At 44.7% G+C, this 15,730-nt stretch overlaps 1 protein-coding gene across 1 annotated transcript in view; it reads left to right on the top strand.

Moving 5' to 3' along the window:
- Window positions 1-15,730, top strand: part of dnah10 (dynein axonemal heavy chain 10) — a 48,287-nt gene that overhangs the window by 24,014 nt on the left and 8,543 nt on the right. The window contains exons 40-61 of the mRNA XM_055919913.1: window positions 3,816-3,951; window positions 4,406-4,528; window positions 4,636-4,767; window positions 5,077-5,293; window positions 5,418-5,537; window positions 5,724-5,869; window positions 6,028-6,180; window positions 6,337-6,597; window positions 6,713-6,885; window positions 7,009-7,102; window positions 7,230-7,391; window positions 7,574-7,762; window positions 7,948-8,119; window positions 8,239-8,442; window positions 8,530-8,610; window positions 8,748-8,945; window positions 9,116-9,277; window positions 9,470-9,644; window positions 13,658-13,839; window positions 14,496-14,632; window positions 14,848-15,065; window positions 15,491-15,712. Of these exons, the coding sequence (XP_055775888.1) occupies window positions 3,816-3,951; window positions 4,406-4,528; window positions 4,636-4,767; window positions 5,077-5,293; window positions 5,418-5,537; window positions 5,724-5,869; window positions 6,028-6,180; window positions 6,337-6,597; window positions 6,713-6,885; window positions 7,009-7,102; window positions 7,230-7,391; window positions 7,574-7,762; window positions 7,948-8,119; window positions 8,239-8,442; window positions 8,530-8,610; window positions 8,748-8,945; window positions 9,116-9,277; window positions 9,470-9,644; window positions 13,658-13,839; window positions 14,496-14,632; window positions 14,848-15,065; window positions 15,491-15,712 (3,657 nt within the window). The remainder of the gene's footprint in view (window positions 1-3,815; window positions 3,952-4,405; window positions 4,529-4,635; window positions 4,768-5,076; window positions 5,294-5,417; window positions 5,538-5,723; window positions 5,870-6,027; window positions 6,181-6,336; window positions 6,598-6,712; window positions 6,886-7,008; window positions 7,103-7,229; window positions 7,392-7,573; window positions 7,763-7,947; window positions 8,120-8,238; window positions 8,443-8,529; window positions 8,611-8,747; window positions 8,946-9,115; window positions 9,278-9,469; window positions 9,645-13,657; window positions 13,840-14,495; window positions 14,633-14,847; window positions 15,066-15,490; window positions 15,713-15,730) is intronic.

Below are 15,730 nucleotides of genomic sequence, written 5' to 3'. Positions count from 1 at the left end.
CATCTGCACATCTATCACTCCAGTGTTAATGCTAAATTGTAATTATTTCGCCTCCATGGCCTATTTATTGCCTTACCTCCCTACTCTTCTACATTTGCACACACTGTACATAGATCTTTCTATTGTGTTATTGACTGTACGTTTGTTTATGTGTAACTCTGTGTTGTTGTTTTTGTCGCACTGCTTTGCTTTATCTTGGTCAGATCGCAGTTGTAAATGAGAACTTGTTCTCAACTGGCCTACCTGGTGAAATACACTGCTCAAAAAAATAAAGGGAACACTTAAACAACACAATGTAACTCCAAGTCAATCACACTTCTGTGAAATCAAACTGTCCACTTAGGAAGCAACACTGATTGACAATTCATTTCACATGCTGTTGTGCAAATGGAATAGACAAAAGGTGGAAATTATAGGCAATTAGCAAGACACCCCCAATAAAGGAATGGTTCTGGCAGGTGGTGACCACAGACCACTTCTCAGTTCCTATGCTTCCTGGCTGATGTTTTGGTCACTTTTGAATGCTGGCGATGCGTTCACTCTAGTGGTAGCATGAGACGGAGTCTACAACCCACACAAGTGGCTCAGGTAGTGCATTTCATCCAGGATGGCACATCAATGCGAGCTGTGGCAAAAAGGTTTGCTGTGTCTGTCAGCGTAGTGTCCAGAGCATGGAGGCGCTACCAGGAGACAGGCCAGTACATCAGGAGACGTGGAGGAGGCCGTAGGGCAACAACCCAGCAGCAGGACCGCTACCTCCGCCTTTGTGCAAGGAGGTGCACTGCCAGAGCCCTGCAAAATGACCTCCAGCAGGCCACAAATGTGCATGTGTCAGCATATGGTCTCACAAGGGGTCTGAGGATCTCATCTCGGTACCTAATGGCAGTCAGGCTACCTCTGGCGAGCACATGGAGGGCTGTGGGGCCCCACAAAGAAATGCCACCCCACACCATGACTGACCCACCCCCAAACCGGTCATGCTGGAGGATGTTGCAGGCAGCAGAACGTTCTCCACGGCGTCTCCAGACTCTGTCACGTCTGTCACATGTGCTCATGTGCTCAGTGTGAACCTGCTTTCATCTGTGAAGAGCACAGGGCGCCAGTGGCGAATTTGCCAATCTTGGTGTTCTCTGGCAAATGCCAAACGTCCTGCACGGTGTTGGGCTGTAAGCACAACCCCCACCTGTGGACGTCGGGCCCTCATACCACCCTCATGGAGTCTGTTTCTGACCGTTTGAGCAGACACATGCACATTTGTGGCCTGCTGGAGGTCATTTTGCAGGGCTCTGGCAGTGCACCTCCTTGCACAAAGGCGGAGGTAGCGGTCCTGCTGCTGGGTTGTTGCCCTCCTACGGCCTCCTCCACGTCTCCTGATGTACTGGCCTGTCTCCTGGTAGCGCCTCCATGCTCTGGACACTACGCTGACAGACACAGCAAACCTTTTTGCCACAGCTCGCATTGATGTGCCATCCTGGATGAAATGCACTACCTGAGCCACTTGTGTGGGTTGTAGACTCCGTCTCATGCTACCACTAGAGTGAACGCATCGCCAGCATTCAAAAGTGACCAAAACATCAGCCAGGAAGCATAGGAACTGAGAAGTGGTCTGTGGTCACCACCTGCAGAACCATTCCTTTATTGGGGGTGTCTTGCTAATTGCCTATAATTTCCACCTTTTGTCTATTCCATTTGCACAACAGCATGTGAAATGTATTGTCAATCAGTGTTGCTTCCTAAGTGGACAGTTTGATTTCACAGAAGTGTGATTGACTTGGAGTTACATTGTGTTGTTTAAGTGTTCCCTTTATTTTTTTGAGCAGTGTACGTTTTTTATAAAATATATATATATATATACAGTGCCTTCGGAAAGAATTCAGACACCTTGACGTTTTCCAGATTTTGTTATGTGACAGACAACCTTATTGATTAAATAAATAACAATTCCTCAGCAATCTACACACAATACCCCATATTGACGAAGCAGAAACAGGTTTTTATACATTTTTGCAAATGTATTAATAATAAAAACAGAAATACCTTATTTACATATTATTGAGACCCTTGCTATGAGACTCGAAATTGAGCTCAGGTGCATCCTGGTTTTGCATTGATCATCCTTGAGATGTTTCTACAACTTGATTGGTGTCCACCTGTGGTAAATTAAATTGATTGGATATGATTTGGAAAGGCACACACCTGTCTATATACGTTCCCACAGTTGACAGTGCATGTCAGATTAAAAACCTAGCCATGAGGACGAAGGAATTATCCGTTGAGCTCCGAGACAGGATTATGTCGAGGCACAGATCTGGGGAAGGGTACCAACACATTTCTGCAGCATTGAAGGTCCCCAGGAAACAGTGGCCTCCATCATTCTTAAATGGAAGAAGTTTGGAAACACCAAGACTCTTCCTAGAGCTGAGAAATTGGGAAATTGGGGGGAAAGGGCCTTGGTCAGGGAGTTGACCGAGAACCCGCTGGTCACTATGACAGAGCTCTAGAGTTCCTCTGTGGAGATGGGAGAACCTTCCAGAAGCCCAACCATCTCTGCAGCACTCCACCAATCAGGCCTTTATGGTAGTGGCCAGATGGAAGCCACTCCTTAGTAAAAGGCACATGACAGCCTGCTTGGAGTTTGCCAAAAGACACCTAAAAACTCTCAGACCATGAGAAACAAGATTCTCTGGTCTGATAAAACCAAGATTTAACTATTTGGTCTCAGACCACTACCTCATGAAGCTGGTTGAGAGAATGCCAAGAGTGTTCAAAGCTATCATCAAGGCAAAGGGTGGCTACTTTGAAGAATCTAAAATCTAAAATGTCTTATGATTAGTTTTCTTGGTTACTACATGATTCCATATGTTATTTCATTGTTTTGATGTCTTCACTATTATTCTACAGAATATATATAATTTTACACTAATACAATTGCTCTATTTTCATGTCATCTGACCATAGTACCAGTTCCAATCCAAGTGCCATTTAGCAAACTCCAGGCGTTTACATTTGTTGGAGGACATGAAAATAGAGCACTTTGGCCACGCACACCAGTAAGGAAATAAGGATGCCCAAGCAGAAAAGAACCGAATACTATTACCTACTGTAAAATATAGTGGTTTATCTTTAATTTTATGGGGCTATTTTGCATCCACTGGTCCTGGGGCCCTTGTTAATGTTTATGGCAGTATGAACTTTACCCAGTACCTAGATAAAAACCTGGTTGCCTCTGCCAGTAGGCTGAAACTTGTCCGCAAGTGGATCGTCCAGCAAGACAATAACCCCAAGCACACATCAAAATCCACAAATAAATTATTAATTGACCACAAAATCAGCATTTTGCAATGGCCATCTCAATCTCTGGACTTGAACCCCTTTGAAAACCTGTGGTTTGAATTGATGAGGGTAGTCCAAAAGCGCAGACAATGGATATCAAGAGTCTGAAAATATTATTTATGGAGAAATGGTCTGAGATCCCTTCTAATGTGTTCTTCAATCTCATAAAACATTTTAGAAAAAGGTTCAGTGCTGTTATCCTTGCAAGGTGAGGTATGGAAAGGTATTGAAAACAGGGGTGCCAATAATTTTGCCCCCTATCTCTTTGGGGGGAAAAAATATTACTTGTTAAACAAAATCTATTTTTCTGAGCAATTGTATTCGTATAAAATAATATGATTTCCTTTTTTTTTGCATACAATAAAGCACAGTATTTGTATTATTTATTTTATGCTGTATTTTTTGCTCATCTTTATCAAGGGTGGCAATAATTTGGGACCTGACTGTATTTCTCTTGTTGCCACATGAACCCTTACCTACAGGTACATCCTGTTTGATGGGGATGTGGATGCTCTGTGGGTGGAGAACATGAACTCAGTAATGGATGATAACAAGCTGCTCACCCTGGCCAATGGAGAGAGGATACGCCTGCAGAACCACTGTGCTATGCTATTTGAGGTTTGTCACTAATATCACTATAGTCTCTTCAGACCACACCTTACTTGCACAGTTGTTAAAGGAATAGTTTACCCAAATTACAAAATTACACACGTTTGTGGCTCAAATCCCATTCAAGTCATGGGACCCATGTTAGCATTTTTCGCACATCATGTTCAAATCATCTATAAGTGACTTTGTTGAGCTTCACGACAAATTTTAGATACTTGTGAAAAATTTGGACGTGATGCGTGAAAAAAAATTATATCGGTCCCATGACTTGAAGGGGATTTGTGCCACGAATTCTAAAATGTTAGCATGTGGAAACGAAATAGCATGAATTTTTGTCATACCTTGTCCATAGACTGCTTACAGGGTAAGGAAGTCAATGTGTCATTTTGTAATTTGGGTGAACTATCACTTGAAGAATTTCTCAATGTGAATCGTAAATACATTTGTCCATCATGTGTTGTAGGTTGGAGATCTGCAGTATGCCTCCCCTGCTACGGTTTCTCGCTGTGGGATGGTGTTTGTGGACCCCAAAAATCTTCGCTATACTCCCTACTGGCAGAAATGGGTCAGCAACAGACCTCCAAAGGTAAGGAACATGACACAGTAAAATGCATAAAGGTGTTATCCTTTCAGCTTTCTCAAAATTGATGTTGAAATGTCTCATCTTGCATTTGCTTGTCTTTTCCTGAACAGGAACAACCACACCTGGAGAAGCTGTTTGTAAAGTACGTGCCCAGCACTATCGACATGATAGTGGAGGGTATTGTTGACGGCAAACAGGTGGAGAAACTGAAGACCATCGTCCCTCAGACAGATCTCAACATGGTTGGTACAGCTTGGCCTTCTTGAGTGTTATAACATGAGTGTTATAACATGTTGCTAATTATATTTACCCAAATTGAATCGCATGAACAGGTATCTGCAACAAAATCAGTTTCTGTATCACCTACCTCAGATTGGATCCAGCAAACTTCTTACCCTACATTTCTAGTTCCATAGTCCATTTTCAGGATGTCTGTCTCTGTCTGTCTCTGTCTGTCTCTGTCTGTCTCTGTCTGTCTCTGTCTGTCTCTGTCTGTCTCTGTCTGTCTGTCTGTCTGTCTGTCTGTCTGTCTGTCGGTCGGTCGTGTCCAGGTGACGCAGTTGTCCATGATGCTGGATGCCCTGCTGGAGACAGAGGTCTATGATGCTGATGTTCTGGAGTGTTTCTTCCTGGAGGCGCTGTATTGCTCTCTGGGGGCATGCCTACTGGACAACGGAAGGGCCAAATTTGATGACTTTGTAAAGAAACTGTCCAGCTTGACCACTGGTCATGATGAGAAGGCTCTTGCTGGACCTGGAGAGATTCCAGGTGAGAGAGGCACTGTCCAAGCCAAGGGTCAAATACAGTCATACATCAATTTGTATTCAGCTATTAGATACCCAAAACTACAAGTTATTCATAAAATGAATGGTTGGGATGTCCGTTCACACAGGTTACCTGCCAACTCTGTACGATTTCCATTTTGATGGGACCAAGAAGAAGTGGGTTACCTGGAGCTCCCTGGTCACCAAATACCTCCACAGCCCTGATGTGAAGTTCATCGATATCCTGGGTAAAGCATCAATGCATGTGTGCTCAGCAAAAAACAAATAAATAAGTCATCCACTGGATTCCTACAGATACCAAATGTACCCTTTTTTCCAACCTCACTTTAATTTTCCAACCCTCCCCTCTTTCTCCCTTCTCTCTCTCCATCTATTTCTCTCAATCTCTATCTCCATTTCTCTCTCTCTTACAGTCCCTACTGTGGACACCACGCGAGCCAGTTGGCTACTGGAGCAGATGGTGAAGATCAAGAGGCCTGTAGTTCTGGTGGGAGAGTCTGGCACCTCCAAGACAGCCACTACTCAGAATTTCCTAAAGAACCTCAACATGGACACTACTGTGAGTTTACAACAGGATGTCACAGAGACACAGACAGAGCCCATGACACTGAAATGGCAACCTATTCCCTATATAGTACACTACTTTTGACCAGGGCCCATTTAGGACGCACACCATGTCTATTAACTATGTTTAATGTTGCTTCTTTGTGTCTCCAGATGATGCTGACCATCAACTTCTCATCACGGACCACCTCCATGGACCTCCAGAGGAACCTTGAGGCCAGCGTGGAGAAGAGGACCAAGGAGATATACGGCCCTCCCATGGGCAAAAGACTGCTGGTCTTTATGGATGACCTCAACATGCCCAGGGTAGGTACCTGCCTGCTCTTCTCTAGCTCCCCATCACCCTCTCTTCCATCCCTCAACCTTCATCCTTTACATGTGCGTTTGTGTTAATGTAGGTTAGCGTGTTTGTTTGTCTGGTTGATTGTATGTTGGTATGTCATTGTACCTGTGTCCTCTCAGGTGGATGATTATGGGACCCAGCAGCCCATTGCCCTGCTGAAGCTGCTTTTGGACCGAGGAGGCATGTATGACAGAGGGAAAGAGCTGAACTACAAAGTTCTGAAGGACCTAGGCTTCATCGCAGCCATGGGCAAGGCAGGAGGTGGGAGGAACGAGGTGGATACCCGCTTCATCTCCCTCTTTAGTGTCTTCAACATCCCCTTCCCAGACGAGGACTCCCTCCATCTTATCTACTCCTCCATCCTCAAGGGACACACCAGGGTGAGACGCACTGTCACACATTTTAAGATGCAGCTGTTACCACGAAAAACAGCATTACCACACATGAATTATTGTATGAAATTACTTGATTAAACTCTAACCATTTAAACCGTAGCCGTTTGAGGAGTGCATCCAGACGATGTGTGACAAGCTGACTATCTGCACTCTGGAGCTGTACAAGAACATCATCAAAGACCTGCCGCCCACGCCATCCAAGTTCCACTACATCTTCAACCTCAGGGACCTGTCCAGAGTCTACAACGGTCTGGTCCTCACCAACGCTGAGAGGTCTTAAACATTACCCTCGGTTGAATCTAAATAACATGTGTTAAGAAGATGTTGCTGCTGACACCTAGAAGCTCATGTTAAGTGTTGTGTCATGTTTAGTCTCTGAACGTTTCTCTTCTGTAGGTTTCTGACAGTCACCCAGTTTGTGCGTGTGTGGAGGAACGAGTGCCTGAGGGTGTTCCATGACAGGCTCATCAATGAAATAGACAAAGCCCTGGTATGTTCATCTGCATGGTTCAGTTCTGCTTAATCATGAAAAATGTATTAATGACTTTACAGTAACTTCCTCTTACTATATTGTATTTGTTTTCCATTCTCATCTGTCCCCTGTCTTGTTGTCTCAGGTCCAGGGCCATATAAAGAACCTGATAGATGAGCACTTTAAATCAGAGTCAGCCATGAGGGACCCCATCCTGTTTGGTGACTACAGAACTGCCCTCAACGAGTCTGAGCCACGTGTCTATGAGGACATACAGGACTATGACGCTTCCAAAGCCTTGTTCCAGGTACTCAGAATTTGGGATGATGACTTTCAAACATTTGTTTGATTTTTACATTTATAATTGCCCCTTGTCACCTGTACTAGGCAAAATTAAACAGCACCCTTTTTTCAATATGTTCAAAATATCACAACTTTACTGTTTGCCCAGTCTCAAGCCTTTGTCTTGTCCCTGTCACTGCTCTGTAGGAGATCCTGGAGGAGTACAATGAGAACAAGACCAAGATGAAACTGGTTCTGTTTGACGACGCCCTGGAGCACCTGACAAGAGTGCACCGCATCATCAGGATGGACCGCGGCCACGCCCTGCTGGTGGGGGTTGGCGGCTCCGGGAAGCAGTCCCTTACCAAGCTGGCCGCATTCACCGCAGGCTGCGAGGTCAGCCAGACACATCTTCTGTGTCCCAACTGGCACTTTTGCTCTGGACAAAAGTAGTGCACTATATAGGGAATAGGGTGCCAGTTGAGACACATCCATCATCTGCTACTGCTCATATAGGAGGTGGCCTTTAAAGAGACACCAGAAAGATACCTTCTTATATGGACTGTTGTTTTCCTCTCCAGGTGTTTGAGATTACACTGAGCAGAGGCTACTCAGAGACCAACCTCCGTGAGGACCTGAAGATCCTGTATCTGAAGCTGGGCATTGAGGACAAGAAGACGGTTTTCCTCTTCACTGATGCCCATGTGGCTGAGGAGGGCTTCCTGGAACTCATCAACAATATGCTCACCTCGGGTAAAAACTTGAGCATACACCAGCTCACATTGTGTGCATCCCAAATGCCACCCTATTCCCTAGATAATGCACTACTTTGGACCAGATTCTCCAGTCGGACTAACCCTCTGTGTGTGCAGGCATGGTCCCTGCTCTGTTCCCAGATGATGAGAAAGAGATGGTGCTGAACCAGCTCCGTGATGAGGCCATGAAGATGGGCTCTGGCCCGTCCAAGGAGAGCGTGTGGCAGTACTTTGTCAACAAGAGTGCCAACAACCTGCACATTGTCCTGGGAATGTCCCCTGTGGGAGACACCCTGAGGACACGCTGCAGGAACTTCCCAGGTACACAACCCTTCACTACTGTTCACTTGGCTTTGTCGACTGTCTGAAGAGTTTATGTAATTGCTCCTTGTCTCATTTATCTCACAGGGCTGGTGAACAACACTGGTATTGACTGGTTCCTGCCCTGGCCTCCTCAGGCTCTGCATGCTGTGGCTCAGTCTTTCCTGGGTATGGAATCACAGATTCACACTTCCACTACAATGTACTAAAATTGTACAATCGATACATTTATCACTGACTCTGATTAGGGTGTTTTATACAAGCTTTATAGTGGTGCAACTGAACCCATCAATGTCATGCCACAGGTGAAAGTCCGATGATCCCTGAGAGGCACTCGGCAGCTGTAATTGCTCACGTGTGTATGGTGCATGGCTCGGTGGGTGACTACAGCAAGATGTTCCTGCAGAAGCTCAGACGCAGCAACTACGTCACCCCCAAGAACTACCTGGACTTCATCAGCACCTACGCCAACCTCCTGGAGGACAAGGACCAATACATCCTGGGTAACAGGGAGCGCAGAGTGGGAGAAATATCAAGCCTAATGAAAGAGCCTTGGTTTCCCTGCTACTGCTGTGCTGTATTGCAGTGGTATTTTAGTTTTTTTTTGTGTGTGTGCCTGCGTGTGTGAGAGATAGTAAAGTTGTCTCCCTCTGTCCCTCGCGTGGTGTTCCAGCTCAGTGTAAGCGTCTGGAGGGTGGTCTGGATAAGCTGGAGGAGGCCAGTGTGCAGCTGGCTGAGCTCAACATCAAGCTGGCAGAGCAGAAGGTGGTTCTAGCAGAGAAATCCTCCGCCTGTGAGATCCTACTGCAGGAGATCGCCACCAACACCACCGTGGGTCAGTGCAGTCAACACAGCATTAGGCTGAGTTCCAATATAACCCTTTCCATATACCCTATTCACTATTTAGTGCATTACTTATGACCAGGGCTCATACGGTAATTAACTATATAGGGAATCTGGTGCCATTTGGGAAGAGCCTTTAGACACGTTCGCTGTACAAGTAAACACAACTCTCCTTCTTGTGTAGCTGAGGAGAAGAAGAAGCTGGCGGAGGACAAAGCCAAGGAGATCGAGGAGCAGAACAAGGTGATCGCTGTGGAGAAGAGGGATGCTGAGAGCTCATTGGCTGAGGCCCTGCCTGCTCTGGAGGCAGCCCGCATCGCCCTGCAGAGCCTGGACAAGTCTGATGTCACTGAGATCAGGTGCCCCTCCCTGCCTTCCCTCCTCTGTGCTCCACTGCACCCACCTGGTTGGTTTTGTGTCCCACAAGTTAAACAGAGGTTGCGTCACAAATGGCACCCTATTCACTATATAGTGCACTACTTTTGACTCTGCACTATATAGGGAATAGAGTGTAATTTGGGAGGCACCCATAATGTAGTGGTTACACTCATCAGACAGATCAGACAGTCTGGGCCAGGAGTCAGCAGTCTGGTCCTGATGGAGTGTCACGTTGTCATCTGGCCCCTTCCCCGGCCCTTGGCTCTCTGGAAAATAGGAAAATGTTGTCATAGGAAAATTACAGATGGTGATTTTGAGAAATGTCTTATGTTGATTAATGGAACAAGTTACTCAGTGGCTTTAAAGCTTACACAGAGCAGACTCCCAGGAGCAGGATTGAACTGAACACACCTGGTCCAGACCACTAACCTCATAGATAGAGAAGGCAGCTTTGGTTAGACACAAATCAATAAAAACATATAACAAAAAACACAAATCAAATACGTCATTCCCACACTTCAAAAACATTCACTGGGAATACGTTTCGAGTTTTTAATCCATCTGTTGAAGGAGGATATACAGTGAGGGAAAAAAGTATTTGATCCCCTGCTGATTTTGTACGTTTGCCCACTGACAAAGAAATTATCAGTCTATAATTTTAATGGTAGGTTTATTTGAACAGTGAGAGACAGAATAACAACAAAGAAATCCAGAAAAAATATGTCAAAATTGTTATAAATTGATTTGCATTTTAATGAGGGAAATAAGTATTTGACCCCCTCTCAATCAGAAAGATTTCTGGCTCCCAGGTGTCATTTATACAGGTAACGAGCTGAGATTAGGAGCACACTCTTAAAGGGAGTGCTCCTAATCTCAGTTTGTTACCTGTATAAAAGACACCTGTCCATAGAAGCAATCAATCAATCAGATTCCAAACTCTCCACCATGGCCAAGACCAAAGAGCTCTCCAATGATGTCAGGGACAAGATTATAGACCTACACAAGGCTGGAATGGGCTACAAGACCATCGCCAAGCAGCTTGGTGAGAAGGTGACAACAGTTGGTGCGATTATTCGCAAATGGAAGAAACACAAAAGAACTGTCAATCTCCCTTGGCCTGGGGCTCCATGCAAGATCTCACCTCGTGGAGTTGCAATGATCATGGGAACGGTGAGGAATCAGCCCAGAACTACACAGGAGGATCTTGTCAATGATCTCAAGGCAGGTGGGACCATAGTCACCAAGAAAACAATTGGTAACACACTACGCCATGAAGGACTGAAATCCTGCAGCGCCCGCAAGGTCCCCCTACTCAAGAAAGCACATATATATGCCCGTCTGAAGTTTGCCAATGAACATCTGAATGATTCAGAGGACAACTGGGTGAAAATGTTGTGGTCAGATGAGACCAAAATGGAGCTCTTTGGCATCAACTCAACTCACCGTATTTGGAGGAGGAGGAATGCTGCCTATGACCCCCAGAACACCATCCCCACCGTCAAACAGGAACGATGGACGGGGCCATGTACCATCAAATCTTGGGTGAGAACCTCCTTCCCTCAGCCAGGGCATTGAAAATGGGTCGTGGATGGGTATTCCAGCATGGCAATGACCCAAAACACACGGCCAAGGCAACAAAGGAGTGGCTCAAGAAGAAGCACATTAAGGTCCTGAAGTGGCCTAGCCAGTCTCCAGACCTTAATCCCATAGAAAATCTGTGGAGGGAGCTGAAGGTTCGAGTTGCCAAACGTCAGCCTCGAAACCTTAATGACTTGGAGAAGATCTGCAAAGAGGAGTGGGACAAAATCCCTCCTGAGATGTGTGCAAACCTGGTGGCCAACTACAAGAAACGTCTGACCTCTGTGATTGCCAACAAGGGTTTTGCCACCAAGTACTAAGTCATGTTTTGCAGAGGGGTCAAATACTTATTTCCTTCATTAAAATGCAAATCAATTTATAACATTTTTGACATGCATTTTTCTGGATTTTTTTGTTGTTATTCTGTCTCTCACTGTTCAAATAAACCTACCATTAAAATATAGACTGATCATTTCTTTGTCAGTGGGCAAACGTACAAAATCAGCAGGGGATCAAATACTTTTTCCCTTTACTAGGATTAAATGTCAGTAATTGTGAAAAACTGAGTTTAAATCTATTTGGCTAAGGTGTACGTAAACTTCAGACTTCAACTGTATCTTGATGTTAGAATCACCTTTTGTTAGATGTTAGAATCACCCAGTCTTTCTGGGTAAGTCTCAAAGAGCTTTGCACACCTGGATTGTACAATATTGTCACATTATTATTTAAAACATTCGTCAAGCTCTGTCAAGTTGGTTGATCCTTACTAGACAGCCATTTTCAAGTCTTAACATAGATTTTTGAGCCAATTTAGGTCAAAACTGTAACTAGACCACTCAGGAACATTCAATGTTGTCTTGGTAAGCAACTCCAGTGTATATTTTGCCTAGAGTTTTAGGTTATTGTCCTGCTGAAGGTGAATTTGTCTCCCAGTGTCTGTTGGAAAGTAGACTGAAATAGTTTTCCTTTAGGATTTTGCTTAACTAGCTCTAATCTGTTTATTTTTATCCTAAAAAATGTCCTAGTCCTAGCCGATGACAAGAATACCCATAACATGATGCAGCCACAATCATGCTTGAAAATATGAAGAGTGGTACTCAGTGTTGTGTTGGATTTGCGCCTAACATAACACTTTGTATGTAGGACAAAAAGTTCATTTTTGTTGCCACATTTTTTACTTTAGTGTCTTATTGCAAACAGGATGCATGTTTTGGAATACTTTTATTCTGTACAGGCTTCCTTCTTTTCACTCTGTCATTTAGGTTAGTATTGTGGAGTAACTACAATATTGTTGATCCATCCTCAGTTTTCTCCTATCACAGCCATTAAACTCTATTACTGTTTTAAAGTCACCATTGCCTCATGGTGAAATCTCTGAGCGGTTTTTGTTCCTCTCCTGCAACTGAGTTAGGAAGGACACCTGTATCTTTGTAGTGACTGGGTGTATTGCTACACCATCCAACGTGTAATTAATAACATCACCATGCTCAAAGGGATATTCAATGTCTGCTTTTTTTTACATTTACCCATCTACCAATAGGTGCCCTTCTTTGCGAGGCATTGGAAAACCTCCCTGGTCTTTGTGGTTGAATCTGTGTTTGAAATTCACTGCTTGACTGAGGGACCTTACAGATAATTGTATGTGTGAGGTACAGAGATGAGGTAGTCATTCAGAAATCATGTTAAACACATTTGAACTCCTGAACCTTTTTAGGCTTGCCATAACAAAGGGGTTGAATGCTTATTGACTCAAGACATTTCTGCTTTTCATTTTTTATTAATTTGTAAACATTTCGAAAAACATAACTCCACTTTGACATTATGGGGTTTTGTGTGTAGGCCAGTGACACAAAATCTCAATTTAATATATTTTTAATTCAGGCTGTAACACCACAAAATGTATTAAAAGTCAAGGGGTGTTAATACTTTCTGAAGACACTGTAAATCCTGTTTTACAGATCTTGCTGTGCTGTGTTGAGACACTGTATATTTCCCCCTTGGAGAGGTGTAGGATTTGCCAATGGATAGAAACGAAACAAATATTTTCTGGTTTAGATTGTTTTCCTGCTCGACTCCTTTAAAGCAGCAATTCGTACTTGGGGAAACTGCCACGTCAATTTGTGATATTACAATAACAAAGAAGTTATTTCAGACAACGAAGACAGTTTTTTCCCTCAGACATCATTACATGCGTGATTTTTTTCGAAATTACCATGATGCCAGATGTTCCTCTCCTCTTTTTCATCAACAAAAGAAAATAATAACCAAGGCGCTACGTCATACAGTAGCGCTGTTTCACCTTATGCGGATTCCAGCTTTAACAAAAGTTGTTGCTCTAGAGCTCCATTCATGTTCATTGATCATTTTTTTCCTGTGCCTGTCTCTTTGGTTGTGCTTCTGTCCGCTCGTCTTGCAGATCATTTGCCAAGCCGCCCAAACAGGTGCAGGTGGTGTGTGAGTGCATCCTGGTGATGCGAGGCCAGAAGGAGATCAGCTGGAAGTCAGCCAAGAGCATGATGTCAGAGGGCAACTTCCTGCGCGCATTGATGGAGATGGACTGTGATGCCATCAACCCCAGCCAGGTCAAGACTGTCAGAGGTAGGTAGGCCACTTCAGTCCTGTGGTTTTCACGCCAAAACAGGACAACAATAGGTCTAACTTTATCCGTAATGCAACTTTAATATGCAGTATGAGCCCTCAAATAGCAAATACATGGATACAGGTAACTGCCAAAATAAAGGAAACACCATCATAAATTGTCTTAATAGAGTGTTGTGTCACCATGAGCCGCCAGAACAGCTTCATTGCTCCTTGGCGTAAATTCTACAAGTGTCTGGAACTCTATTGGAGGAATGCGACACCATTGTTCCACAAAAAATCATTTCGTGTTTGGGGTGTAGGAAAATACTGTCTCAGGCGCGGCTCCAGAATCTCCCATAAGTGTTCAATTGGGTTGAGATCTGGTGAGTGGTGACTGAGACACGCACGCACACACACTCTAAATCCCCTATGCTCCTTTAAGACCCCTGTGGCTTCTTCTAGCCATGGTAGCCAAACTCATGGGCAACTGGACATATGTATAGATGACCCTAAGCATGATGGGATGTTAATTGCGTAGTTAACTCAGGAACCACACCTGTGTGGAAACACCTGATTTCAATATACTTTGTATGCCTCATTTACTCAAGTGTTTTCTTTATTTTGTCAGTTACCTGTATATGTTCACTCTATAGCCCTGTGTTTCCCCTGGCCAGGCTTCTTGAGGAACCTGAACACCAGCTTTGAGGAGATGCAGGCCATCAGTAAGGCTGGCTCTGGGATGCTCAAGTTTGTGGAAGCTGTCATGGGCTACTGTGACGTCGCCAGGGAGATCAAGCCCAAGAGAGAGAAGGTAACGTGATCCAGGCAATGTGATAGAGATAGTATAAATCGTGTAAATGACTTTGATCGGCACAGGGGAAGTGCCATAGTCATGGATCTCTTTTGTTTATGTTATAGGCATAACACTATCCAGAACATGGCCCATGCCAATTAAATGGCACCAGCCTTTAAGAATGAGCAGTGTTGTGTTAGTGGTGTTTCAACCCCCCTGGCTGTCTGTTGCAGGTGGCACGCCTAGAGAAGAACTTCTTCCAGAGCAAGCGTGAGCTGGAGCGTATTCAGAATGAGCTGGGGACCATCCAGAGGGAGCTGGGGGCGCTGGGGGACAAGTACAGTTCTGCCATGGGGGAGAAGCAGCTGCTGCAGGAGGAGGCTGAGGTCATGGAGAGGAGGCTGATTGCTGCTGACAAACTCATCTCAGGCCTGGGCTCGGAGAATGAGCGGTGAGGACAGCACAGTGGAGTGCATATACACACAGACTCAGCATGACTTACAGCCAGTTGAAGGCTGTGGACCGTATTTGAATCAATGTTGTTTCCATGTCATTTCAACAAAAAAATTCAATGTGATGATGTTGAATCAACGTGGAAAACTGATTGGATTTGCAAAAAGTCATCAACGTCAGCATGACTTACAGCCAGTTGAAGGCTGTGGACCATATTTGAATCAACATTGTTTCCATGTCATTTCACCCAATTTTTAACCTAAATCCAATGACATGGTGAAATGTTTTGTTGAATTCACATTAGTTGACAACTCAACCAAATGTAAACCAAAACTTGACGTTGAAATGACGTCTGTGCCCTACCATCTCTGTATCTGTCTCTTCCTCCTCTTCTCGTCTTCCTCTCCTTCTTCCTCTTCCCAGATGGACAGATGACCTGGAGGAGTTGAAGCAGCGTCGTGTGCGTCTCCTAGGCGACTGCCTGATCTGTGCTGCGTTCCTGAGCTACGAGGGGGCATTCAGCTGGGACTTCAGGAATGAGATGGTGTTTGACGTGTGGGAGAAGGATGTGTTGGAGAGAGGCATCCCTCTCAGCCAGCCCTTCAGAGTGGAGAGCTTACTGACCGACGAGGTGGAGATCAGCAGGTCAGAGACTGTACGTGT

The sequence above is a fragment of the Salvelinus fontinalis genome, chromosome 4 (genome assembly GCF_029448725.1).
Source record: "Salvelinus fontinalis isolate EN_2023a chromosome 4, ASM2944872v1, whole genome shotgun sequence".
Taxonomy (NCBI): Eukaryota; Metazoa; Chordata; class Actinopteri; order Salmoniformes; family Salmonidae; genus Salvelinus; species Salvelinus fontinalis.
Note: the sequence above shows the minus strand (reverse complement) of the source record. Positions and strands in the feature narration are given on the sequence as shown.